General features: G+C 41.1%; 2 protein-coding genes across 3 annotated transcripts in view; both read left to right on the forward strand.

Annotated features, from left to right (window-relative positions):
* ptpn13 (protein tyrosine phosphatase non-receptor type 13) overlaps positions 1–17,940 on the forward strand; it is a 40,123-nt gene extending 22,183 nt beyond the window's left edge. Inside the window, exons 10-49 of one of the 2 annotated variants that reach the window (XM_070850226.1) lie at positions 23–239; positions 839–913; positions 1,030–1,201; positions 1,656–1,806; positions 1,932–2,070; positions 2,393–2,545; positions 3,009–3,191; positions 3,305–3,467; positions 4,152–4,566; positions 5,249–5,355; positions 6,195–6,248; positions 6,832–6,921; positions 7,095–7,202; positions 7,337–7,468; positions 7,625–8,109; positions 8,501–8,617; positions 9,999–10,092; positions 10,235–10,320; positions 10,420–10,579; positions 11,353–11,567; positions 11,688–11,786; positions 11,888–12,270; positions 12,364–12,523; positions 12,599–12,754; positions 13,202–13,373; positions 13,512–13,722; positions 13,843–13,928; positions 14,020–14,081; positions 14,211–14,366; positions 14,552–14,717; positions 14,903–14,992; positions 15,144–15,250; positions 15,341–15,396; positions 15,485–15,582; positions 15,936–16,096; positions 16,187–16,277; positions 16,419–16,756; positions 16,837–17,052; positions 17,158–17,220; positions 17,324–17,940. In XM_070850226.1, the coding sequence (XP_070706327.1) occupies positions 23–239; positions 839–913; positions 1,030–1,201; positions 1,656–1,806; positions 1,932–2,070; positions 2,393–2,545; positions 3,009–3,191; positions 3,305–3,467; positions 4,152–4,566; positions 5,249–5,355; positions 6,195–6,248; positions 6,832–6,921; positions 7,095–7,202; positions 7,337–7,468; positions 7,625–8,109; positions 8,501–8,617; positions 9,999–10,092; positions 10,235–10,320; positions 10,420–10,579; positions 11,353–11,567; positions 11,688–11,786; positions 11,888–12,270; positions 12,364–12,523; positions 12,599–12,754; positions 13,202–13,373; positions 13,512–13,722; positions 13,843–13,928; positions 14,020–14,081; positions 14,211–14,366; positions 14,552–14,717; positions 14,903–14,992; positions 15,144–15,250; positions 15,341–15,396; positions 15,485–15,582; positions 15,936–16,096; positions 16,187–16,277; positions 16,419–16,756; positions 16,837–17,052; positions 17,158–17,220; positions 17,324–17,401 (6,265 nt within the window). In that variant the 3' untranslated portion in view covers positions 17,402–17,940. The remainder of the gene's footprint in view (positions 1–22; positions 240–838; positions 914–1,029; positions 1,202–1,655; positions 1,807–1,931; positions 2,071–2,392; positions 2,546–3,008; positions 3,192–3,304; positions 3,468–4,151; positions 4,567–5,248; positions 5,356–6,194; positions 6,249–6,831; positions 6,922–7,094; positions 7,203–7,336; positions 7,469–7,624; positions 8,110–8,500; positions 8,618–9,998; positions 10,093–10,234; positions 10,321–10,419; positions 10,580–11,352; positions 11,568–11,687; positions 11,787–11,887; positions 12,271–12,363; positions 12,524–12,598; positions 12,755–13,201; positions 13,374–13,511; positions 13,723–13,842; positions 13,929–14,019; positions 14,082–14,210; positions 14,367–14,551; positions 14,718–14,902; positions 14,993–15,143; positions 15,251–15,340; positions 15,397–15,484; positions 15,583–15,935; positions 16,097–16,186; positions 16,278–16,418; positions 16,757–16,836; positions 17,053–17,157; positions 17,221–17,323) is intronic. The other variant, XM_070850227.1, reaches the window with a different exon arrangement.
* A 1,041-nt stretch (positions 17,941–18,981) lies between these two features.
* On the forward strand, positions 18,982–24,384 carry sdad1 (SDA1 domain containing 1). Its single transcript, XM_070850320.1, has 22 exons — positions 18,982–19,080; positions 19,189–19,293; positions 19,399–19,497; positions 19,628–19,738; positions 19,987–20,058; positions 20,158–20,258; positions 20,378–20,435; positions 20,524–20,598; positions 20,708–20,809; positions 20,896–20,965; positions 21,074–21,177; positions 21,617–21,674; positions 21,771–21,829; positions 21,928–22,004; positions 22,151–22,248; positions 22,372–22,448; positions 22,849–22,975; positions 23,095–23,186; positions 23,290–23,480; positions 23,651–23,735; positions 23,886–24,047; positions 24,168–24,384. Exons 1-22 carry the CDS (start codon positions 18,991–18,993, stop codon positions 24,213–24,215), a joined length of 2,061 nt encoding a protein of 686 aa, XP_070706421.1. The 5' UTR covers positions 18,982–18,990; the 3' UTR covers positions 24,216–24,384.
* The last annotated feature ends 167 nt before the right edge of the window (positions 24,385–24,551 follow it).

Here is a 24,551-nt window from a genome sequence, read left to right on the forward strand (position 1 = left end):
ACTTCCTCCTTTCCTCCTGTAGGCAGTATGAAGGAGCTGCTGATGAAAGTTTGGTTGGAGCAGAGCTGCTCCTCCAGAAGCAGGAGGAGGAGGTACAGCGGCTCCAGGCCCATCTGGCCAGCAGGCTGTCCAGGGCCAACCTCTACCCCACAGATGAGCCCCTGGCCCCATCTCGCACTTCTATGCTTGACCTTCGAGACCCCCTTTACACCTCCTCCATACCACTTCGTAAACCCAAGGTTTTTGCTCTTCTTGGCTTAGCAGACTCAAGGATGTGCTTTAAATGATAACCTATGTTTATGATCATGTCAACTTTCAGGATCATTTCAGTTACATCTGCTGATACTGGCAGTAAACCTCAAATACGGTATATCGGTCATATTCTTATTAGGATAATGATTTGCAAAGGCGAGACATATTTGCTTCATTATTTATGGTAGATCTTGAATTACTGTCATTTTGGATGTGCTGGTTTCCAGTCAATGAAGCAATGGAATCTTGCTCCACCACTTATGGGAAGACTTGATTATGGCAGTAAACCTACAAGGAAGTGTGCATGCAACAGTGAAAAAGCTACTGCTGTCACTGAAATCTCATGATCAGAGTAGCTATTAAAACAGGTTTGAATCTGAAATGTGAGTGCTTTTATGTAGAATGGAAGCGATGAAGTGTTTTTTATATTTGGTCATGCATGTGTATCAAAGATGTTTTTGTGTCATAGTTCATCACTGATAATATTTTTAACACAATCACATGTCAAAGTAGCAACATAGTTATATTAAAACAAGACCCAAGTTTAAAAATATCCTTTAACCTTTAGTCTTTACCCCAATGGCAGAACTTCCTTGGCCCTGAGTTTGTGAAGATGGCAAGCGAACCCTGTGTTGCTTTATCTGTCCCCTCCTCAATAATGGTAAGAATGTAAATTTGTGCTGCTTTTGAGCCAATGTGTCCATGGCATTGTCGCAGAGCTGCTTTACTTTCCATTTATAATCCTCCACATCTTCCTTTTTTCTTTCTGTCCGCAAGAAACGTGGTAAGGTGGAGGACGTGCAGAGGAAGGTGGGTGTGGTGCTGCTGAATGGCCAAAAGCTGGAGCTGAGCTGTGACATCAAGGCGGTGTGTAAAGATGTTCTTGATATGGTGGTTGCACACATCGGACTTGTGGAGCACCATCTCTTCGGCCTGGCATACCTCAGAGGTACTGTATGTTGCTCCTATGTATGTCTGTGTTTGCAGATGTGTGTGTGTGTGCTCTTGTGTTCTGTAGTTACTTTACCAGAGTTGTTAATGTTACTGATCCTAGTTGACCTGAAAAACCTTCCTCACATAAGAAAACATTCCAGAGTCTAGTGTTGACTTTTGAAATAGCTCAAAATTTATTCCAGAGAAGATTTCCCCTCTTAAATGCAAAGTATAAAACTGAAGTTACATGTCAAGCATATTTTGATACTTCATATCATACGAAGTTTGATAAGTTTTTAGTGAGAGGGTCATGATATTTCCATGTAAGTTAACTTTCTACACCTGATGTCTCATTTAAGATGCTGAGCCTGTGTTGCCGCAAGCAGACAGACATTACTGATGAATTCCTTCTCACTCTGAGACCTCTCTCTGACCCCCCAACCATCTCCCCCTACAAATCACATACACAGATAATGAGTTTTTCTTCGTTGATCCTGATGCCAAACTGTCCAAAGTGGCCCCTGAGGGATGGAAGGAGGATCCTAAGAAGAAGAAATCTGATGTGACTTTTAACCTTTTCTTACGCATTAAATTCTTCATTGATGACGTGAACCTCATACAGTAAGTTTATGTTTTGTTAGTTGAAAACCTAAAAGAATACATGGGTTTCATCCCTGTGGAACAAATGACTCATTTGTTTGCGTTATCGTGCAAGATAAATATCTGTATTTGTCTTTGTATAACAGACACGCTATGACCAAACATCAGTACTACCTACAGCTGAGGAAGGATATCCTGGAGGAGAGGATGCGCTGTGACACAGAAAATGCCATGCTGCTGGCTTCACTGGCACTGCAGGCTGAATTCAGTGACTACCAACCTGAGGTACCAAATCTCTTCAATATGTCTATGTTATCAGTTAGCTAATATTTACTTAAGACACTGGTTTAAACTGAATTGTGAATTTTTTTTTTTCACTTAATCTTGCCTTTGTGATTCTTTTCATGTAATTTCATTTATTTTGTGTTGTGGTGTCTCTAGTTCAGATCAGAAAGAATTGCTAAATGTAAACATTTGAAGTAGAATGTGAGGTTAGACCTCTTTCTCTTGTAAAACGAGACAAAAATAAAAGTTTAACATTGGTCTTATTAAATTAAACTTTTTGAAATGACAAACCGATCATGAAAATAATATTGTTGTGCCTCAGCTCCATGGGAAGACCTACTTCAGACTGGAGCACTACCTGCCAGTGTCTGTCCTGGATAAGGTGAACCAGACGATCATCAAGGAGGAGCTGCCAAAACTTCACAGCAACTACTATGGAGCATCTGACTCCGAGGCAGAGTTTGAGTTTCTCAAGGTAGGCGAGACCAGGTTATATAGGAGTCATGGTCATGATTTCGGAGATGGACCAAAATATTTTCAGTTATTGCTACATCTTTCTCTGGTAGGAAATTACAGCTGAAGCATTTATTTTCTGTCAAACATGATAAACATTTTGTTTCGCTCTTTTTTTTTCTAGATCACTTGCCATTTTGTGCAGAGTTTAATTTGGCAGAAGAAGTATTACAACTACAAACAAAAGTAGTTCTGCCACTGCATTTTATTCTTACATTGTAATATTTCTTGTTGTGCTAAATCCACAGTCTACTAAAACAGTTCTATTTTCTTTATGCCATTGAACCAAATTGAACAATATTTTCATGTTGTATGCAGTCAGACAAAACGTTTTATTCTGTCTCAAACAACCGTCACATCCTCTCCCTATTCCTCAGTGCTGTGCATTTTTAAGAATTTAAGACTCTGTAATGATTGCTTTACAGGTGTGCCAGAGGCTGACAGAGTATGGTGTCCATTTCCATCGGGTGCTTCCTGAGAAGAGGTCCCAGACAGGCATCATGCTGGGTGTATACTCCAAGGGGGTGCTCATTTTTGAGGTCCTTAATGGAAATCGTACGCCTGTGCTACGGTTCCCCTGGAGAGAGACAAAAAAGATCTCCTTTACAGTATGTATTTTGGTCTTTTATTATCAGGAATAACTATACCACACTAGTAGTGAATGCAGCTCATCCACTCTAACCTCACCTTCACTTACATGTTTTTTCTTATCATCCTGAAGAAAAAGAAGATTTGCCTTCAGAACACATCAGATGGGATTAAGCACCTGTTTCAGACAGACAGTAACAAGACCTGTCAGTATCTGCTACAACTCTGTTCTGATCAGCACAAGTTCCACCTGCAGATGAAGGCCCGACAAAACAATCAGGAGCTTCAAGACCTAGGTAGGAGAGAGAGAGCAGCAATACACCTAAGTGGGGGAGTTAATGTAATATGGCCTCAACATGTATCGGCTACACTATTTCCTTCATCTTAAATTATGTTTTGTGTCAGTGACATTGTTGTCATTTGAGCAAACATAACATTTTGATAACCTACCTCACTAGAATTGTTGAATTTCTATAAAAGAAATTATTATACCTTGATAATATGCCGATCAAATGTGTACGATCTTGAACACACTTATTTATCTTTATTCTAGTGTCTTGTTTGGTTTTATTTGTTTCACTTGGCTGAACAACAGAACGGCTTTGATTACATCACACCCCATACTCCCACCAGATTGTTGACACAAGGTCACCAGTTTATAAATTTATGACTGCCAAGAACACCGGCCAGACCATTAGCTATGATGGTTCAGATGGATATCTCCAGGAAAAAAAATGTGTACAGCACAGTACCTGCTTTTTCCATCTTGACAGTAATTACTATAGACTGCTGAGGGATGTTAATGACACAGGTCAGAACTTTAACTTTTTGGACTTTGTCTGCCTTATTATTTTTTTAAGTTTGTCTCATATGTTTATATTACCATATACAATGTCGTACACCATATTAATATTACATTACGTTTTTGTTTATTAGAAACAATCCAGTAATATTTTGTTTTGTGTGTTTCTGGTAATTAGAGAACTGCCCCTTGAGCAGCTTGCAATATTCCCATGATCCTCGGAGTGGAGACGCAATGGGGGCGACTGTGAGCTTAGGCAGCCTGGCCCCCAGCTTGTCGACGCGCTCTAACCCCGACCACCTGAAGAGGATCTCCTACTCAGAAGTCGCCCTCAACAAGGCACCATCTGGCCCGATATTGGTCCAAGATGAGCCTCACTTTCCAGGTTTCAATCCAGTGGCCTTGACGATCCTTTCCAATCCGCGGATAATGAGCCGCTCCCACCACAACCTCGGACAGATGCCAGAGGCTCCAGAGCACCGAGTGGCGGAGTCATATCGTGGCCAGGCACAACCCAACCAAGTGGCCTCTCACTTCCAACAACATCAGCGAGCCAGCTCAGACACAGACTCCCTCTCACACCAACAGGACAAGTGAGTTAAAGGCAATAAATACATGAGTTTATGAGATTAATTCTGAATAAAACCAAAGTAAGTGTTGTAAATCCATACATGTATTTCTTTGGGGGTTCATTACTTTGCCATCTATGCATTTTTACTCCTTTACTTTAGTCCTTATTTCAAGCTGAGTGAAGGAAATTGGGTCTTGTGTTTATTTGCTTGTCCTCTGTAAGGTCTACAGAGTCTCCACGCTCACTTCGGGACAGACTTAGTAACTAAGGTTACTAAGTGAGGACTTGTTACTGGGACTGTAGCTCTGCCTAACACCACAGAGACACTGAGAGCTCTACCTCCAGCCTCTAATTAAGCCTCTGGGGATCCGTGTGTGTGGGTGCACATGCGCCCTGGAGTCCGTCTTTTTGTGAGAATGTGCCAACCAGTGTGCGTTCCTATTTTAATTAGAAACAAAACTGTTTTTGTCAGCTAGTTGCTCCCTCTCGTGTCAGCTTAACAGAAGACATCTGGGATTTTATGTCCAGTAGGATTCTGTATGCATAACAACCATATACAAATAAACATTAGTAGTTAGATAGAATGAAAGTGAGCATTTAGTTTAGCCAAGCACATCTTTTTTATATTCGTTCCTCATCGTTCTGTGAGGAAAGTTGCCTCCTCTGGCTAAATCTTCTCCACATATTCTCTCTCTCCCTCTCAGAACATTTGGCACAGTGTCGCACAGCAGCCCAGCCTGGAGTCTCAGCAGGTCCAAAAAAGAATCTGACTCTTCTTCCATTGAGGATATTGGCCAAGCATATGTAGTAGGTAAGGATTTTTTGACTTGTGGAGGATGATGTGGCTCTCTATGTGCAGCATAGCACTAGTAGTGTAGAGTTCCCACCTGAAATGTATGGCTATACTCCATCCCATTATAAATCCATATAATCACAGTTGTGGTAGGGACTCTAGAATAGTTAACTGCTGGTGAAACATATTAACTATTCCGATTAAGTCAAGTCAAGTTCCAAGTCAACAGTAAGTAGGAAAAACAGGTGGTACATTTTGCATTCAGTACTTTGCATATTTCTCTGAGGGAACATTACAATTTGGATGGTATCTTAAATGGGCTTTTATGAAAATGCAAGTAGAATCTGTTTAGTTTATTTAACAAATGTAAGAAACTCGTATTATAGTATTTAATATAGCTTCCCTCAAAGACTAGATCAGATTTCTTTTTTCACAGTTTGCCTCTTCCCACACAAAGGCTTGGCATGCACAACATATTTGAATCAACTTTGGTCCCCTTTGAAGAGTAGTTTAAAACCATTTTCTTGTGTTTGCTTTTGTCGAGAAAAAGGATCAAATCATAAATGCTGCCACAAATTCTCTTCCTTAGACATTTGTGCTTTAATAATCTTGATTTTTCATTTACTTTGTTTACATAATATGGTAGGATTCACATACAATCTGTCTTGTCTGATCTGATCATGCAGTTGACCTCTGTATGCATTAATTATTAATTAATGGCAATACATGTTTCTATACACATTTTCCCATGTAATTGTCTACAATTGGGCAGAGGTTGGCAAGAAGTTTTCATCGTTCTGTATAATGTTCAAAGCCAAAGCTCACAGCCTTGCTCACCTCTTGTTTTCTGTTCTCAGGTGTCAGTATGCACAGTTCCTCTGGACCGTCTTCAACCCCAGCCTCTGTTAATGGTATGTATGGACATGTCTACCTTTCAATTCCGCAGACGCATAGACACTAGATTTCCATGCATTGTATAAATTACTGACTGCCCTCCACCATCACCCATTTTAGATTCTTAATCCTCCTCTTCAATCTGTTGAACTGTATGCGGATTGTGGCACAGCCAAGTACAGATATACAACCCCCAAAAAACCTCTGTGTTCTAAATCAGAATTATATAATGCAGGATTGAGTGTCTTTCCTCTATGCCGCCTGCATGTGGAACTGGCCCCCGTCCCACCATTTAATAACTACATGCTTGGCACTGAAGCCATGACCTTCCCTTTCATCCTAGCTTAACCCGTCTTACTGTGCCCATTAGCCAACAGTGCTAAAGTAGGGGCCCTTTAGCAACACCGTATGCCTGCCCGGGCTGATTAATAGTTACAGTGTAGATATACTAATGCACTCAGTGTGGCCCACTGTTTATCCTCTGTGAAGTTAATTTACTAAAATCACACCATGGTATGCATCTGTCAGAGATGAGAGCAAACACCATGTATTTACGGTATAATAAATATAACAAGTGCCATGTGTCTTTTTGCTGCACAGACTCGCTCAAGAAAAAGCTAATTGCCTTACCGTCTCCAGAGCGAGAAATCACAACTGTAAACCTGAAGAAAGATGTGAAATATGGCTTGGGTAAGGGAGTATATGACTTCTCCTAAAATAACAACTCAATTTCACACTGTCCCTGCTGCCACTTCTCAACTGTCAGAGTTGACAAGTATGATAAATTGCATCTTAGGTTTTTGTGTCCCACTGCTATTTTGTGTTTGTATTTACATCTGTTTGTGCTTGTGTATGTTCTCTAGGGTTCCAGGTTGTGGGAGGGGAGAACTCTGGTCGTATGGACCTTGGCACCATCATTAGCTCCATCACTCCTGGGGGTCCTGCTGATGTCAATGGTTGCCTCAAACCTGGTAGGCCAATGTTTTCCTACACTCTTCTCCATTATGGGATTATGATATCTTTGTTGTCTGTGATAATGGTTAGCACTACTCTGTCTTGCCACACCTGGCTGTCATGTGTATAACATGTTTTAATGGTGATGCAGGTGACCGGCTGATCTCAGTGAATGATGTGAGCCTACAAGGGCTCTCTCATGCCACCACGGTAGATATCCTCCAAAATGCTCCAGATGATGTTACTCTGGTGGTGTCACAGCCTAAAGAGAGGCTCTACAAAGGTAAAAGCAGGAGTATGCGTGTTAAATTTCATGTTTTTTCTTTTTTTTTTCCCTGTCATAATCATTCCTTGTTATCTTGTACAGAGTGCATTACCAGTGTTTTCTCCTGTGTCTAGACTTGTAGACTGATATCATTGTTCCCCCTCGTTTTGACAGAATCGTCTTCAAGCTATGTTCCCTACCAAGCCAAGTCTGCATTGAAGGCACTTAACTCTGGCCAGAGACGAGAATTAGACTTTGATACTTCATCAGAGGAGCGGGTGGGAACAGGAAGCCCTAGTCCTCCTCTCCAAGGCGCTGGCACACCGTCATCCACCTCCTCCCCAGTCCACCAGCACATCTGCCTCAGTTCTAAAGACTCCAGGACAAGCAGTGTCGCTAAAATCAGCCAGCCCCCTGCTAATGGAGTTCAGCAGTGCTTAGAAAGAGCTACAGCTGATGCCACAGCTGCATCGCTTGCCCAACATCACAGACCAGAACCTAGTGTGGGTTTGGATCCCGCGCCTCCGGCTCTGCCACCCAAAACTAGAAAAGCGAAAGTGTCAGAAGCTCCCAAAGTTTCCGAGCATTCTGACTGGGGGGATTCAGACATGGATGAGGAGACTTATTCCAGTAGTCAAGAGAAACTCAAGGTCAAAAAGGTGCGGCCTCTACGTTTATGAATTTATTGGCGCGAATGGATTCTTTGCATTTAAAAATTTTTTTTCATTAGTTGTCTATCCAGGAAATCTACAAATCAAAACTCATAAACGGTTTAGGATAAGAATGGTTCTTCCACAAGCAAGCATTACGTGTCAGATGCTTGGCACTACTAACTGCCTGTTTTATGTAACGTTTGTCTATAATTGCATTTGCAAAATCAGTGCAAGGCTGTTTGTTACCTGTACACTGCATGTCATTCCTCTAATGTAATATCTGCTGATTTTCTTCTAAGCATTAACTACCTCAGCTTCCTCACACTCCCTTGATCCCTTCTTTCTGCATGTTCCAGCTTGTGATAATTCAACTTAATACCCTGTTCTCTATTTGCAGGAATACATCATGGAAAATTTAAATGGTAATGCCCCAGGGGTCAATAGTCTCCGTCCAGGAGAACTATTTGACGTTGAGCTGTCCAAAAAAGACAGCAGCCTGGGCATAAGTGTCACGGTACTGTTCGGCAAGGTTTTCACCCTCTTTTTGTTTTGCCCCGTCCCTCCTCATCTTGTCACCGTTGTCTGTTTGTGTTCATATGTTGCTTGGTTTGCTTTCTTAATGCTGAATGTTGTCAGGTCTGGAAGCTCTTATGGGAATATTGTCCACCTGATGCTTTTTGCATGCTCTGTTTTTTTCTTTTTTTCTTTTTATCAGTAAGGATTTTTTAAATAAAGTCACAATATATTTAGGATCTTAACAGTAAGGACTATAAACAGTTTAAACTGGACTGTTAAGTGACCTTTCTTATGGCTTCCTACATGTTTGCTGCTGACTCTAGAGTGACCCAGTGGAGTGCCACAAATATAATCTCTCTCTAAGGGATTCTGAACGCTCTATTCATTGGCATGGATTCATTTACTCCACAATAACATTCAATAACAAATTACTTCACTTTGTGTCCTCAGACCAGGGTTGCCGTTGAATATTTAGAATAATAACTGATTGAGTGTCGTCTTCTATTAGTAATGCAAACACTGAAATACCATCACATTCACCTTAACAATAAACCCATTATCAAGACAACCATAACCAAATGGGCACTGAATAGAAATTCACATTGTCTTTAATTCTTTAGATGTAACCTTTCAGTAATTTTGTCAATAACATCACAGTGGAGGATTTTTTTTCATTTTCAACTAATTCATAATTGTGATATGATAAAAGCTTTGCGTGCTTTGCATTAGGAACCATTTCAAAAATTCAACCAGAAGCATAATTTAAGTTAGAGAGACATTATTGCAACACAAGTGAAAGGGAGCATTTTGGATCATGGCATCCAAGCCTGTGCATGGCTGATAGTGCCATTTTTGGGGGAAAAAGTGGCATTTCAAAGCTTTTTTTCAAGGTTGAACTATTGAAGAATGAAGAAATTAACTACTCTCTTTGAAGACACTTTCAGCCTTGTTTTGCGAGATGACAGAGTGAGTGGGAGACGAGGAACAAAGTAACTTCAAAAACAATTCCTTTAGGCATGAGCAGTTAACAACATTTTTCAACATTTCTGACACAGCCTAAGGTGTGTGTTACTGTTTACACTGGCATAAACAAAACCCTGATCCATGGTAAGATCCAAAGAAGACACAGTGTTAACTTCAGGGGTACTTTGGCAAAATGGCTTTCAAATACATCTCTTGTGAAGTTTGGTTTATATCTTGATATAACAGTAACCTAATTATATTTCTGAACCCCCAGTAAAGACAAAGCATTTATCATTTAACAATTACACTTGAAATAGAAAAAGAATATCCACACCTGCCATCATCCCCCATAGAAAATACATAATGAACTATTTTCTCTTTGGCTGGTTAGACTAAGAGATGTGTTAATTTCTTAGGGGGGAGTCAACACAACTGTCCGGCATGGAGGCATCTACATCAAAGCCATCATACCAAAAGGAGCTGCTGAGCTTGATGGAAGGATACAGAAGGGTAACAGTGATGTTACAAATAGTGATGTAAAACAAAGACTTGCATAGCTGAACTATATTTAGAATTATTGGAGCAAAGGAGAGTTTGTCTCCATCTGTTTCAATTCTTTTTGTGTCTTACACTCCGTCTGTCCTATTCTCAGGTGATCGTGTGGTGGCCGTCAACGGGAAAGGTCTGGAGGGAGCCACTCATCAGCAAGCAGTGGAGGCACTGAGAGACACTGGGCCGGTGAGGGGTGACATTCACCACAAGCACCCTTACTGAGAGGCTAGTTTAGTTGTTACCCAGCTGGCCACTAACTAATAAGTAAACCATCTTCTCCCTCAGACGGTGCACTTGTTGCTGGAGAAAGGTCATCCGCCGGCAGACAGCGTCCACGCTCCCCTCACACCTCAGTGCACTCCACCATGTGCTGGCAGTGACCGAAAGAACAAGGAGCAACCGCTTGAGGTCAAAGAAAAACCGGAGTATAGCTTCATTACACAAGGTGAGGCAACATGGCACACAATAAAGGCTTCTGAAACAGCGTGATTATACATGTTTGGCTTTGTCAAGTAAGCAAAACTTAAAGATAACCCTTTGAAGTACACCCTAAGGTGTCAAATTTTCCTTATAACCTAAGCCCATCCACTCCTGTATAAATTTTGGCCACAAGGATGGTACTGAAAGTAAGCAGGAAAACACTGATCGTGGATATTCTTGAACAGCATTACACTAAGATGCTTAATTCTCTCTAAACAAAGTAACTTGCTGTTGGTTATCTCAAATGAGCATGTGTGTACAACCCATTAGCTGCACACCGCTGCTTATTTAGAGCTCAGTAGCTGGTTTGGATGTACAAGAGCATTATAGAACTCATTGTTTTCATTTGGTCTAACTGCTCCTTGATGAGTAGCCATAGCATCAAAGAGTAACTGGTTCACTGGTTTGGAAGGATGTGTGAAGTCTACAGGAAACAGCTTCTTAATGACTGTCGGTGTGTTTGTTGAGACCAGCTTGCTTGAGCTCAAACAGCCTAATAGATGGTACTATTAGTAATAGTAAATTATGCAGGCGCATTTATTTTATCTTAAATTCCTCCATTCGTTGATCCATTCACTATCTATACTGTCTTATTCCTCTAGCTTATCTCAACATATGTTGGCTGAGAGACAGGATACACCCTGGACAGGCTGGCAGTTCATCACAGGGCTAACCCATCACACACTGGCAAAATAAAAGTGTCCAGTTGACTGTACCTGCATGCCCTTGTCTCGACAGATAACGTGTTTGATGTTTGCCTGCTGAAGAACACATCAGGGCTGGGCTTCAGTTTCAGTCGGGAGGAGAACGTCCCTGATGAACCCCACGGCACCAGCATGGTACGGGTTAAAAAGCTGTTTCCTGGCCAACCAGCTGCAGAGAGCGGCCGCATCAATGTGGGGGACGTCATCATGCGGGTCAATCAAACCTCCCTCAAAGGACTTTCACAACATGTAAGTAGGATTTCTTTCTCTGTGCTCATGCATTAATATAAATGGAAAAGAAGTTGGAAAGGAGTGTTGTTTTACAGCATGATTTACTATGTGTTTGTGTGTCCTCCCTTTCATTCATAGGAGGTGATATCAGCCTTACGAGGAACAGGACAGGAGGTGACTTTGCGCCTCTGTAGACCTGAACATGGGGTTCTTCCTGAAATGGACACTTCAGCTATGGTGAGTCATTAATAATGCTCTTTTTTTGTCTCTAAATACTGTATGGTCAGTTTAAGTACCAATAATTGCTGGAAACTTAATTTTAACTTATCTCCTCCCAGACTCCCATGCCATCACCTCGAAAGGAGCCGATCAACCAGGCAGAGTCCAGCCTGAGCTTTGGCAGGTCAGACTCCCCTCAAGATACACAGGTCAAGAGCAGTCAGAGCGCTGTGGAGGACGCCCTGGAGAGACTGCTGCTCAAAACCCCTGGCCGTCACAACAGCTACAGCGACAGCACTGATGGGGATGAGGAGGTGGAAGAAGCGTTTAGCCAGAGCACTGTGGAGCACAGCAGGCAAACGTGGGAACAGAGTGTCTACCACACACCCAGCAGCAACCTGGGACTGAAACACTACGACAGCACCGGTCAGCTGGACGACACCATCCACTCAGCCTTCTACTCCCCAAACCTGTCAATGACAAGATCGGACCTCAGCAAGAGGTACCAGATCAATGTTCAAATTATGGTCTGATCACCTACATTAATTATGTTCTCTGATATCTCGTATAATTTTGTCTTTGTTGTTGTTGACAGGTGTCCTTCTTCCCCTGTGACGGCTGATCTGGAGTCATCCCCCTTGCCAATTGTGTCCTCCCCCTCTGCCCCAAGCCCTGATCCCCTGCCCCCTCCACTGCCGCTACCCTTAAACCTCACCATGTCCGGTAATGGACAGGACATAGAGGAATTTGTTCCGGTAAAGACTGGGGACGGGGATCAAAGATTTATTTAGACCAAATTCCTGTAACTGACATCCATCTCTGTTTCTTAGGAAGTAGAGCTAAAAGTCTCCTTGGTGAAGTCAGAAAAAGGCAGCCTGGGCTTCACCCTCACCAAAGGAAACGATCATGGATGTTACATTCATGACATCGTCCAGGATCCAGCCAAAGGAGATGGAAGGCTCAGGCCCGGGGACCGAATGATTATGGTACAAATCTATCCCTAATCCCTTAGTCTGGTTACAGCCTACAGTATGCTTCAGCCCATGTTGTTGGTGCACTAATATTACTTAAAGAGTGATTGTTTCAAACTTGGTCCCAAAAATAGTTTTAATTTAAAGTAGTAGCTCAACACTTTGGGAAAAGCGTTTATTCACTTTCTTTCCAAGAGTTAGATGAATTATTTTGACAGGTTAATGAGAAACATTTTGAGATGCCGGTAGGAAGATTTTCTTTAACTTTGGGCAGCTAGACTAGCTGTTTTTCCCCCTGCTCCCAGTCATATTTAGCGCACAATATATATGAGAGTGGTGTCAATCTTCTCATCTCACTACGAGAAGGCAAAGCAAAGACAGTCATCCCAAACTGTCAAACTATTCCTTTAAATCCTATTGGAATATTTCATTTTCTACCTCTGTCTTATGTTTCTTTCTCAGGTGAACAACACAGATGTGAGCAATATGGGCCACACTGAGGTGGTAAATCTTGTGCGTGCAGCCCCCCGTGTGGTTGACTTGGTGGTAGGGAGGGTCCTGGAGGCTCCCAAGCCCCCCATAGAAGCCCACCTGCTGCCTGACATTTGTTTTAAGGGCAGCAACGAACCACTGGGTAAGAAACGAACCTCATTAACAAGATAAACATCCCTGACACGTCTGCAAATCAGGCACTGCAAGCTTCCCCAGATGATGCATCAATAAAGTACGTGAAGGCGAGTCTGAATAGTTTTACTCCTTGTTCTATCACCAGGTTTGGTGCTGGATGGTGGCAGTGACAGCATATACGGCGTCTTATTTGTGAAGGACATCCTCCCTGGTTCAAAGCCGTTTGAGGAGGGAAGCCTGAGGCCACTTGATCTAATCCACTACATCAATGGTGCTCCCACCCAGGACCTGACTCTGAGTGAGAGCACCAGACTGTTGGAGCTCTCCCTCGATGATCTCTCTCTCAAGGTCACGAGGTAATCTAACAAAGAATGGCGTGTAGCCCATGTGGAGTTTGAAATCAAAAAGTATGTATGAAGCATCAGTTTCACTAACTTTCTTTTTCTTGTCTTTTTTCTTTTGTGTCTGGCTCACAGGGATGGAAAGCCTGTATCTCCTGGGCAGAAGAGTGTCTCTTTTCTTAACAACAACATAAGCCCCAAGGTTTCATCCAGCATGAATGGTATGTTTCATATCTTAAAGGTGTCAGCTGTGAACATTTTGATCATGTCTTCTGTTTTTAATGATAATTAAAACCTTTTTTTCTGGTCAAGGGTTTCTTAAAAGAGAAGACCCAAGAGATACAGAGTGTCTTGCAGCACTTTGTCCATTAGAGGTAAGTTTAAAAAATACATTTTTGTTTTCTTGCTAATTCATTCATTACTTCAGTGGCTTCCTGATAGCTTTGTTTCTACCAAACACTTGTCTACGAAAGTTTTCAGTCATTTGTTTGTTGAAACTTCAGGAGGAGATCATAAAACTGGATCTGGAGAAGCCGCACTCCGGAGGCCTGGGTTTCTCTGTGATTGGAGGGGAAAGAGGGATCTTTGTCAAGTCAATCACATCAGGGGGAATAGCAGAGTCCTCAGGGAAGCTGCAAGTTGGAGACAGGCTGCTGAAAGTGAGTGATGTTTGACATTTTCTGCTCAAACTTTAAGGTCCTATCAATAGAAGTACTTTTGTTAAACAAGTTTTAATTACAAGATTGCAGTTGTTTAATCTGCTTACCAGTTTTATTTTATTCTGAGACAAGACACAAGCCCTCTCTTATTTAAGGGTTTTAATTGTGACTGTTTTGTCTTGCAGGTGAATGAAGAACTAATGACAGGTGTGTCTCACACTAAGGCTGTCACCACCATCCGTAAAGCTAAGGACCTGGTGCATCTCATTGTGTCCAGGCCGCCAGACCAGAACCCAAGCACATACCTGGCCTATCTGCCCATCAACTCTGACAAGTGCAATGGAAACACAGGTATCAGCAGAGAGCCAAAACATGGGATTTCCGTGTGTTTTAGAAAAGATTGTCAGAAGTCTGATAATGGCTTTTCCCCAGTTTCAATCATTTAAGTTTGAATTCTTTGAGTATTTGGTTTTAGTTTTGTAATAATCAGACCTTTTCTCTCTGCCCACAACCCACTCTCCTCATGTTGTCATCAGATCTGAGTGACGACAGTGGAGCAAAGACTAAGCTGTATACTCTCCACGATGAGCTGAAATCTGGAGGCTTCCCCCCCATACCACCAATAGGTAATAACATACAGGCCAGAGAATGTAATCATGATCTCAGCAGAACAATGTGGAATGTTTAGTCAAGTTTTACCAACAAAATGATTAACCTACTAATCAATTGGCACAAGTAGAAACTTCACAAACTAGACTACATCCCCATGTTTCACAGACTATGAAGATGCTCCAGTAGAACAGAAAAGAGACATGGATCCCAGCGCAGAGCTTTCAGAGGACACAGACTGTGACGGCTCTTCCTTACCTGAAGACTCCCCTGAGGTACAAATCCTCGAAAATCTATTTTCAATCCTTGAAAATATGCTGATTTTATCTGATATTTAAAAATATATGTATAATTTTTCACAATAGAGTTCGCGAAAAGTGGAATGGCAAGAGGAGAGTGTTGATGATCCAAGAAATGAAAAGTAAGATTTAACGTTTTGGAAGTACACCGGTCACAGTTAGGACTGCAAATATATTCACAGCTCACTGTTGATGTTTTCCACCCAACAGCTATCTGCAAATGAGTGCTGGGCAGCCAGAGGAAGATGAAATCACATGGGGAAGTGAAGAACTGCCTATTGAAAACATGAACTCCAAATCAAGAAATAGTGAGACCGACTTTTTCCGACTTTGGATTTGAAATTTGGCTGTGAAATATAATGTCACTTCTTTAAGACAACTTAAAACAATTTGTGATCGCAGAGTTTTCAATTGGAGTTGGCAAATGATATCTAGATTTTTACATCTAATCAGTAGTGAAAGTCTGAATAAAGAGGAAGTAGTATGTGATGGAAATGTTATTAGATACAGACCAATCTGTCTTTCCTTCACGGTGTCAGTCTTTAATGGGTCAATTATGTGTTCAATTCCAGATTCCTCATTTTAAACGCTGTCTCTTAACTGACTGAACTAGGCCATTGCTTTTGTAATTTTGCTTTAACTGTTTTGTTCCTTCATTCAGTCTTTCCGCTAGATGGGCCAATCATCACAGAGGATGAGCTGACCTCTCTGCCCCTCGTCAAAGTTGTCCCCGACGGCCAGTACACAGGGCCGAAGCTCAACACTGTGGTCCGCATGATGAAGGGCCTTCTGGAGCAGAAAGTCCCCCTGCAGGAGTTTGAAGTAAGAATCTCCTTTGAATTTCAATGCCTGTGGATTAATCACTGCTTTAGATTATAGACTTTTATGAACATCTGTTTACGCTCCTGGCAGAATCTTCAGAATCTGCAGCCACTGGACGACTGCTTAATAGGTCAGACAAAGGAGAACAAGAAGAAGAACCGCTACAAGAATATCGTTCCCTGTAAGAAAATTCACAAATGTGTTGGTCCATATTTGTACAGTGTTTCTTAACAGGCAGCTTTTCAATATATTTCACCAAATCCAAAGTTGGATACTTTAAACGTTGGACACAATATGATTTATATGTACGCCTCTCTTCTAGTTGACACAACTCGAGTCTTGCTGGGCAAAGACGGAGGCTACATCAATGCCAACTTCATCAAGATGCCGGTGACGGATGAGAACTTCATGTACATCGCCTGCCAAGGTCCCTTGCCCACCACTCTGGGTGACTTTTGGCAAATGGTCTGGGAGCAAAAGTCCAATGTGATTGCCATGATGACCCAGGAAGTAGAAGGAGGGAAAGTGAAATGTCAGCGTTACTGGCCAGACACGCCGAGGACAGCAGAGATGGTGGACGACAGGTTACAGATCACGCTGATCAAAGACCAACATCTCGACAACTTTGTCATACGGCTCATCGAGGTCAAAGATGTCCAGGTTAGTTTATATAGTTGTGATGATGAAACATTTGTACACTGTTAATTAACACATTAACATAAGAGTTTTTCCCACCTCAGACGAATGAAATACAGCATGTAACTCATCTGAACTACACGGGCTGGCCGGACCACGGGACACCCTCACAACCAGAGCAGCTGCTCACATTCATTTCCTACATGAGGCACGTTCATCGGTCAGGGCCCATTATCACTCACTGCAGTGCAGGCATTGGTCGATCAGGGACCCTCATCTGTATAGATGTGGTTCTGGGTCTCATCAGTAAAGATGCTGATGTAAGTAGACCATATTGTTATAAGGAATTGTGTATAGGGATGCTTTGTTTTTTGTTTCTGTTGCTCGGTATGATCACAATCTAATAAACATTTTTTTTTTTGTAGTTTGATATTTCAGATGTCGTAAGGAACATGAGACTTCAGAGACAGGGAATGGTACAAACGGAGGTGAGCTTTGATGTTTTTCTTTGGTATTAAGTGTTTAAACTGTTTTGATCCTACAGCTTTGATTCATGTTTTCTCACACATTCTTATTTTTTTTGTCTTACAGGACCAATACATATTCTGCTATCAAGTGATACTCTATGTCCTCAGATGCCTTCAAGCTGAGGAAAACATCTCAGGATAGTAGAAACCCCATACTGCCGTCATGCAGAGGCTGGATGACTGTTTCACAAGAGCAAAACAAACATGGAGGAGAGTTGACACAGGCAGAAATTGCCAAATTACACTACGTTTTTAAAATGCCTTTTAAAATACTCAGTTCCTTGAGAGTAAATCCTTTAAAGAAGTCTATATTTTTATGTTTGCTTTTTGAGTTCTCTCTGTTTGGCTGCTACTCCCTTTCAATGCATTTATGAGAACTGCTGATTGTATTTCTTATTGTCACCTACAGGAGAACACTAATGTTTTTTTTTTTTTTTCTTGAATATTCTAAAATAATTATGAAAGTGATCAATGATTTCATATTTTATGTGGAACAAAATTTTACTTGTGTATTTTGAATCCTATTTTGATGCTGGAACATGCCTTGACAGAATACTATGTCAGTATTTGCTTTGTAAATCTATTATACAGTAATTGCTCACTGCCTGACGGTAAATGATGAAATTAAAAGTGTACATATTAATCTCCTGAAAATTAAACTGGATACATTTTAAATGTTATGTAGAGGAAAGTTTCATTTCTTTTTTAAAAAAAAAAAAAAAAGGAAAAGAAATATGTTCCTTGTCTTCGTCTTTTTAATGAATATCACCTTTTAGCATTTGTCAGTTTGTCACTGAGTAAAAAGGTTGCCAACTGCTCATGTTACTGTGTGTTTTCCCTATATGTAGTCTTTAAACATAATTTCCCTGAGTAAAAGCATCCTGCATGAATGAATCCTGAGCTATCCGAAGGATTAACGTCATAGTCTGTGGCATAAAGCAGGAGGCGTTAATGCACAGATAGGTTGTGTTACACCAGTTTCACAACCGAGTGGCGCCAAAATTCATTGTGATATTCCTGTAAAATACTTCTGGAAAATTGCTGTGTCCAAAAATTTTTCCTGATAGTTCTGGGCCTTAAAGCCGGGGTTGGATAATCATTTGTTTTTGATTAGTAGAGAATTCACTAGAAAAGTAAAGCTTCTACAATATTTGAAAATATAAGTGAATAGGAGAGTTTAAGTGGTAAATCAATGTGTTCTGGTTTAATTTGATTAGTATGATTGAACATATTCTGTTTAAAAAAAGGTCATGCAGTGTTGAAAGTTTGTTTATATATACAAATACACAATGAACACAACCTTCATGAAGGAAGGGTTTATTGTAGGGCTGTTACATTAGACTGCACTAGTTTTAGCTGGATGCACTTATACACATCTATGTATGATAGTTTATCATCAGGTCTTTCATTTTTCATAGCTATCAGTGTTCAGAGCCATCATTCTGAGCAGTGGCCCTCAGTTACACTTGCTGAATGTAGGGACTGAAACTGGATCAAATTAATATTTTTCGTGTATCTTGTGCTTCTACGTCGAGCAGAACGGACGCATATGTGCCTATGTAAAGACACGTCCCCTTTAATGAGAGCGGAAGTGAGGCAACATGGAAGTGACGTCTCGACTCGCCACTTAAAGTTAAATGGCAGCCTACACATTGGCCACGCTTGCGTTGTGAGACCTTTTATTTTTAATCACTTTTTTCTCAGTATACTCGCGTCAAATCATCTGCAAACATGTCCGGGCGACAAAACAACAAATTGCCAAACAATTTGCCACAACTGCAGAATCTCATAAAAAGAGACCCGCAGTCCTACGTAGAGGAGGTAAGTCTTGTTAGCCAACATTGCTAAGGTTTTTAGCTAGTGGACCTGTTGAACTGTCAATATACTGCAGTAATGAATCACTAGTGGTGGTTCTTGTGTCTTTAACAGTTTCAGCAGCAGCACCGACACTACCAGTCAAATGTACAGATCTTCAGACTGCAGCCTGACAAGCCGAACAAGGAGCTGGCAGATCTTGTCATGTTTCTTGCTCAGGTACTGTATGTGTTTTAAGAATTTCTGATCGGTGTAGTGAAGGTGTAGTGCTTTCTTCCCCTCTATACGTACGCTGTGGAGTTAAAGTTCCGTCTTCTCCTTCAGGTTGGTCACTGCTACCTGCAGCATCTGTCCGCTTTTCCACAAGAGTTGTCTGAGTTGTTACTGAGTCACCACACAGTTATGGAGCCAGACCTGAGAATGGTGAGAACTTCTGTCAGCACAGGAGCTTCTTGTTTTTAATCCATATTAATTAACTGATCATGCTTTTACCTTTTTATCAGTTTGTTGACATTCAGAAGACCTGTTTTTGTGTGTTTGCTGTCTGCATCAGACCTTCTGCAAATCATTGATTCTTCTGAGGAACAAAGATCTGATCAACCCCTCTGGACTCCTGGAGCTCTTCTTTGAGCTGCTGCGATGTCACGACAAATTCCTCAGAAAGGTTAGAGAAAGGTTATGGTTTTTGCTATGGAATTCTTAGAGCATACTGAAGTATGTCAATAGATTTTGCATAGTAAAGTTAAATTCACTCAAGTACGCTGACCGTGTCTGACTACCTTGTATAGTGTCAACTGTACAACTAGCTTTTCTGGTGTTGTCTGTGTTTCTGTATTCATATTCATGTGTTGAATTGTTGACTTTATCGTGTTGTGCTTTCGGAAGTAAGCATTTGCTTTTCTCTGTCCACAGACACTGTACACACACATTGTAGCAGATATCAAAAACATCAATGCGAAACACAAAAACAACAAGGTTAACACGGTACGTCCAAACACACGTTACACTCTTCATGTTTGACCCTATTTAATTTTGTGTGCTCAAAGTTATAGCTCATTGTCTGTGTTATAATGTGTGTTTCAGACGTTACAGAACTTCATGTACACCATGCTGAGAGACAGTAATCCCATCGCAGCAAAGATCTCTTTAGATGTAATGGTGGAGCTTTACAAAAGGAACATATGGTGGGTTTTATTTGTACACTGGACTGTGAAGTAAGATCTTTTAGAACTCTTATTTTATAAGACGTTCTTTCATTTTTTTTCTCCGCTTTCACTTGAATTTCTTTTTGTTTGTGTCACAGGAATGACGCCAAAACAGTTAACGTCATTACGACAGCGTCTTTTTCCAAGGTCACAAAGGTATGCTTTTTCACATTGAAAGATAACTTTGCTTATTATGTCGCAGAAGTGGCAGTCCTGTATATCACCTGCCTCTCTTCCTGTTTAGATCCTTGTTGCAAGTCTTAAATTCTTTCTGGGCAAAGATGAAGATGAGAAAAACGAGAGTGATTCAGAATCGGAGGCAAGTACCAAACACAGAAAGAAGAGATGGGGAGTGATGTTTTTGTATAATACAAATGTAGTTTAAATTTGTTGTGCTGTTTTTGCTATGAATCTGTCGCATCTTTCAGGTGGAGGGACCTTCAGTCCGAGACCTGAAGGTGAGATACTCCACTGGCAAGAAAACCTCCAAAAACAAGAAGAAGATGGAAAAAGCGATGAAAGTCCTCAAGGTACCGCTGTCGTAACTACTACAGTGCCATGATTCGCATTGTTACATCTGTGCTCAAATGAATTGAGTTCATTTTGTTTGGGGTAGAAACACAAGAAAAAGAAGAAACCAGAAGTGTTCAACTTCTCTGCTATTCACCTCATTCATGATCCTCAAGGTAGGCTCTCCACAACGCCGCAACAAATGCAGCACAAAGAATTTGACTGCGGTCATTTGTGCTGTGATTTACAGAACTTTAAACCACAAAGTATCTCTTTTCTTTAAGATTTCTCAGAGAAACTCTTGAAGCAGTTGGAAGACTCTAAAGAGCGCTTCGAGGTGAAGATCATGATGATGGAGCTCATATCCAGACTGGTCGGAATCCATGAGGTAAGTGACGTGGCTCTTATGAGCTGGTGTGTACACTCTTTTTTAGCACAGTGGCAGATGAATCCGAACTTTTCCTCAAACATCTTCTCAAGAATAAGTCGATTTTAAGGTTATTCCTGTGATCTTGTGACTAGCTGATGAACACAGCGGAGAGCCAGTTGTTTGTCTCAAGTGCTGGTGGAAACCAATGGAATTACACCTGTTGTCTAGCTGTTATTCTATTTTTACCTGGACTGATGTGTGAGCATTGATAATGATGGCTGATGTGCAGAAGAAACATTTTTCAAGGGAAGTAGTAGTTAATAACATTTAATAGTTCTTACTTTGTCTGTGTTAAGCAAATTATGCTTTTGATTAATGCATATATTTAATATGAGCAAAGATAATGTATGAATAAGATATTTTAATGCTAAACTTAATCATCTATGCTCTTTTCCAGCTCTTCCTCTTCAATTTTTATCCCTTCATCCAGAGGTTTCTACAGCCCCATCAAAGAGGTGAATATCACATGTCACATATCACATGTCACAGTTTAGTAAATGGAAGTCTTTTGACCTTCTGTCGATATTTTTAACACATTTTTGTCTTTATAGAGGTGACAAAGATTCTGCTGTGTGCTGCCCAGGCGTCCCACCAACTTGTCCCACCAGAGGTACATGGGGATCTACAGATTTACTCTGATTGCTAACACATGTGGGCTTAACATAGGACTTCCAGTGTAACCCTTTTTGCACATTCCCACTCGCACAGATCATCGAACCTGTCATCATGACCATCGCCAACAACTTTGTGACAGACAGAAACTCTGGGGAGGTCATGACTGTGGGGTAAGTAGCAGCCTGGTCCACTTTCTGGCTTCAGTTAATAACATGTTCAAACCAAAAATATCTATTTAATTTAATTGTTTTGCAGCTATCATGCCAAGTATTACTTTTCCATGCTATAGTAGATTTTACTCTGTTTTGTACTCAAGCATCAACGCCATCAAGGAATTGACAGCCCGCTGCCCGCTCGCCATCACTGAAGACTTGCTGCAGGACCTGGCCCAGTACAAGACCCACAAAGACAAGAGTGAGTGTTTTTCTTGCCAGTTTACTTTGTCTTGATTCTGAAATGCACTTATTAAAAGCAGTGTTTGTCTGTGTGTGTCTGTGTGTACATTCATGAAAAAGTTTTTGTCTGTATTTGCCTCAGATGTGATGATGTCTGCCAGAGGACTGATCCAACTTTTCAGGAGTCTTAATCCACAGATGTTGCACAAGAGGGACAGGGTGAGCCACCTATGAGTTGGGTTTATGGCATTCACATTGCAAGGAATAGAGATATTTACAATACAGAAAATGAGGAAACAAATAAAAATATACTCTTTTTTTTTTTTTTTTTAAATGAAACCTAGATAAAACAATAAGAGGTGCCTATATAATCAATAGTCCTGTATTGCACAGATGAGTCAGATATTGCAACGATGACTCAGACCTTTTTAAAAACTGAAATACATTCTACTTTACATACTATACATATACATACTTTACATTCGACAACAGTGAGAATAGTTTGTATGATATTGTGGGTGCATTGTCCTCTTTAGAAAATAGACTGAAAAATATAATACTGACTGAGAACTACATCACTATGTGTATCTAAATGTAAACTCTGCCTCTTGCTGTCCAGGGGCGACCCACAGAGGCGTCAGCAGAGGCCAAGATCAAAGACTACGGAGAGCTCGAGGCTAAAGACTACATCCCTGGAGCTGAAGTCCTGGAGGTGGAGGAGGAGAACAAAGAGGGAGAGGAAGAAGGTGAGCAGCTACTGTATTATCGAATCCATAAGATGAGCGTACGGCAGCTGAATTGATCTGTAAAATACAGTCCAGTTCCACAGTGTATAAGTGTGTGTATCTTTGATACTGTACAACAGATGGCTGGGAGAGTGCCAGTATTAGTGATGATGATGAAGATGGGGAGTGGGTGGACGTTCACCACTCGTCTGATGAAGACACGGGAGAAGTGGTGAGCATAACGTGGCTCTGCAAACTGCTGATGGTTGATTATGTGTTGTTTTAATGTGAGAGTTATATATGTGTGTGTGTGTGTGTGTGTGTGTGTGTGCAAGGTGGAGAAGCTTCAGAGTATGCCAGCTGAGGAGAGAAAAGCCAAAGCAGCGGCGGTCAGCGGCAGCAGGCTCCTCACTCAAGATGACTTTAAGAAGATCCGCCTGGTCCAGATAGCCAAGGAGGTCAACGCTGCACCGGGCAAGGGCCAGAAGAGGAAGACTGTGGACAGTGATGATGAGCGTGACAGCAGGTCAGAAAGCTAACCGAGAGCTTTATTTGCAATGATAAATTTGGCTTCAGAATATTTTTGTTTTTTGTGAAACACTTTAACTCTCAGATTACTTTTTAACAAGAGTGTAACCACTGTATGCTGATAAAAGTAGGTGATTTTGCATGTTTTTTTCCCCCAAAATCTTTCAGAGGGGAGTTGCTGACTTTGAGGAATATTGAGAAACTGCATAAGAAACCAAAAGCAGACAAGGAAACGCGCCTGGCAACAGCAATGGTAAAACCTTTTGATTTTAAATATTCTTAAACTTACTCATACAATGAAATCAAGATGATTATTGACATTATTTATTAGCCTGCTGATTTATTTTCTCAGTGAGTTGTTTGGTCTATGAAATGAAATGATCTTATTTTCCCTGACAAACAGGCGGGACGGAGTGACCGGAAGGACTTTGTCAAGAAACGGACCAAACTGAACCCACACGCCAGCACCAGCAACAAGGAGAAGAGGAGGACGAAGAACTTCATGATGATGAGACACAGTCAGAATGTCAGAACAAAAGGCAAACGCTCCTTCAGAGAAAAACAGGTAAGTCACACCTGCTGGAATGAGCTACGGCATTTCACAGTGAATAAGCAGATTTAATTGAATATAAAGACGAAAAAGTCTTTCAATTTCAACTGGAAATTTTTTATTTTTCTTATCCAGCTTGCTCTACGGGATGCACTCCTGAAAAAGAAGAAGCAGCACAAGTAGGACATAAGGACATCATGTTATATTTGCCTCACGTTGGCCATCCAATGGCCACCACAAACCTGATCTTTGACAATGCCAACAATATTGTACATCCGTCAAGTAGCCTGTAACAGTTTATTAATGCATTATTTTCAGCGCATGATCTGCATACATTTACACTGTTCTGAAATAAACAATTTTTGATAACTGCATTTCTGTATGGTCTTGTCTGTTGTTTAAACCAAAGTTCTTACTCCGTCCCATGAAAGCTGACTGATTCCTTACATCTGATAAATGGCCTCTCTTTGGTCACTGTTTAAACTGCGACAAATGTACTGTATGTCCGTAATTGGTGGT

Source organism: Pempheris klunzingeri, chromosome 19 (assembly GCF_042242105.1).
Source record: "Pempheris klunzingeri isolate RE-2024b chromosome 19, fPemKlu1.hap1, whole genome shotgun sequence".
NCBI classification, from domain to species: Eukaryota; Metazoa; Chordata; class Actinopteri; order Acropomatiformes; family Pempheridae; genus Pempheris; species Pempheris klunzingeri.

Excerpts from the sequence above, each read along its gene's own strand:
- sdad1 (XM_070850320.1), top strand. The coding sequence starts at position 18,991 with ATGTCCGGGCGACAAAACAACAAATTGCCAAACAATTTGCCACAACTG. Across the intron at positions 19,739-19,986 it reads ACGACAAATTCCTCAGAAAG|ACACTGTACACACACATTGT; the intron begins GTTAGAGAAAGG and ends CTCTGTCCACAG. Across the intron at positions 22,249-22,371 it reads CAAGACCCACAAAGACAAGA|ATGTGATGATGTCTGCCAGA; the intron begins GTGAGTGTTTTT and ends TATTTGCCTCAG.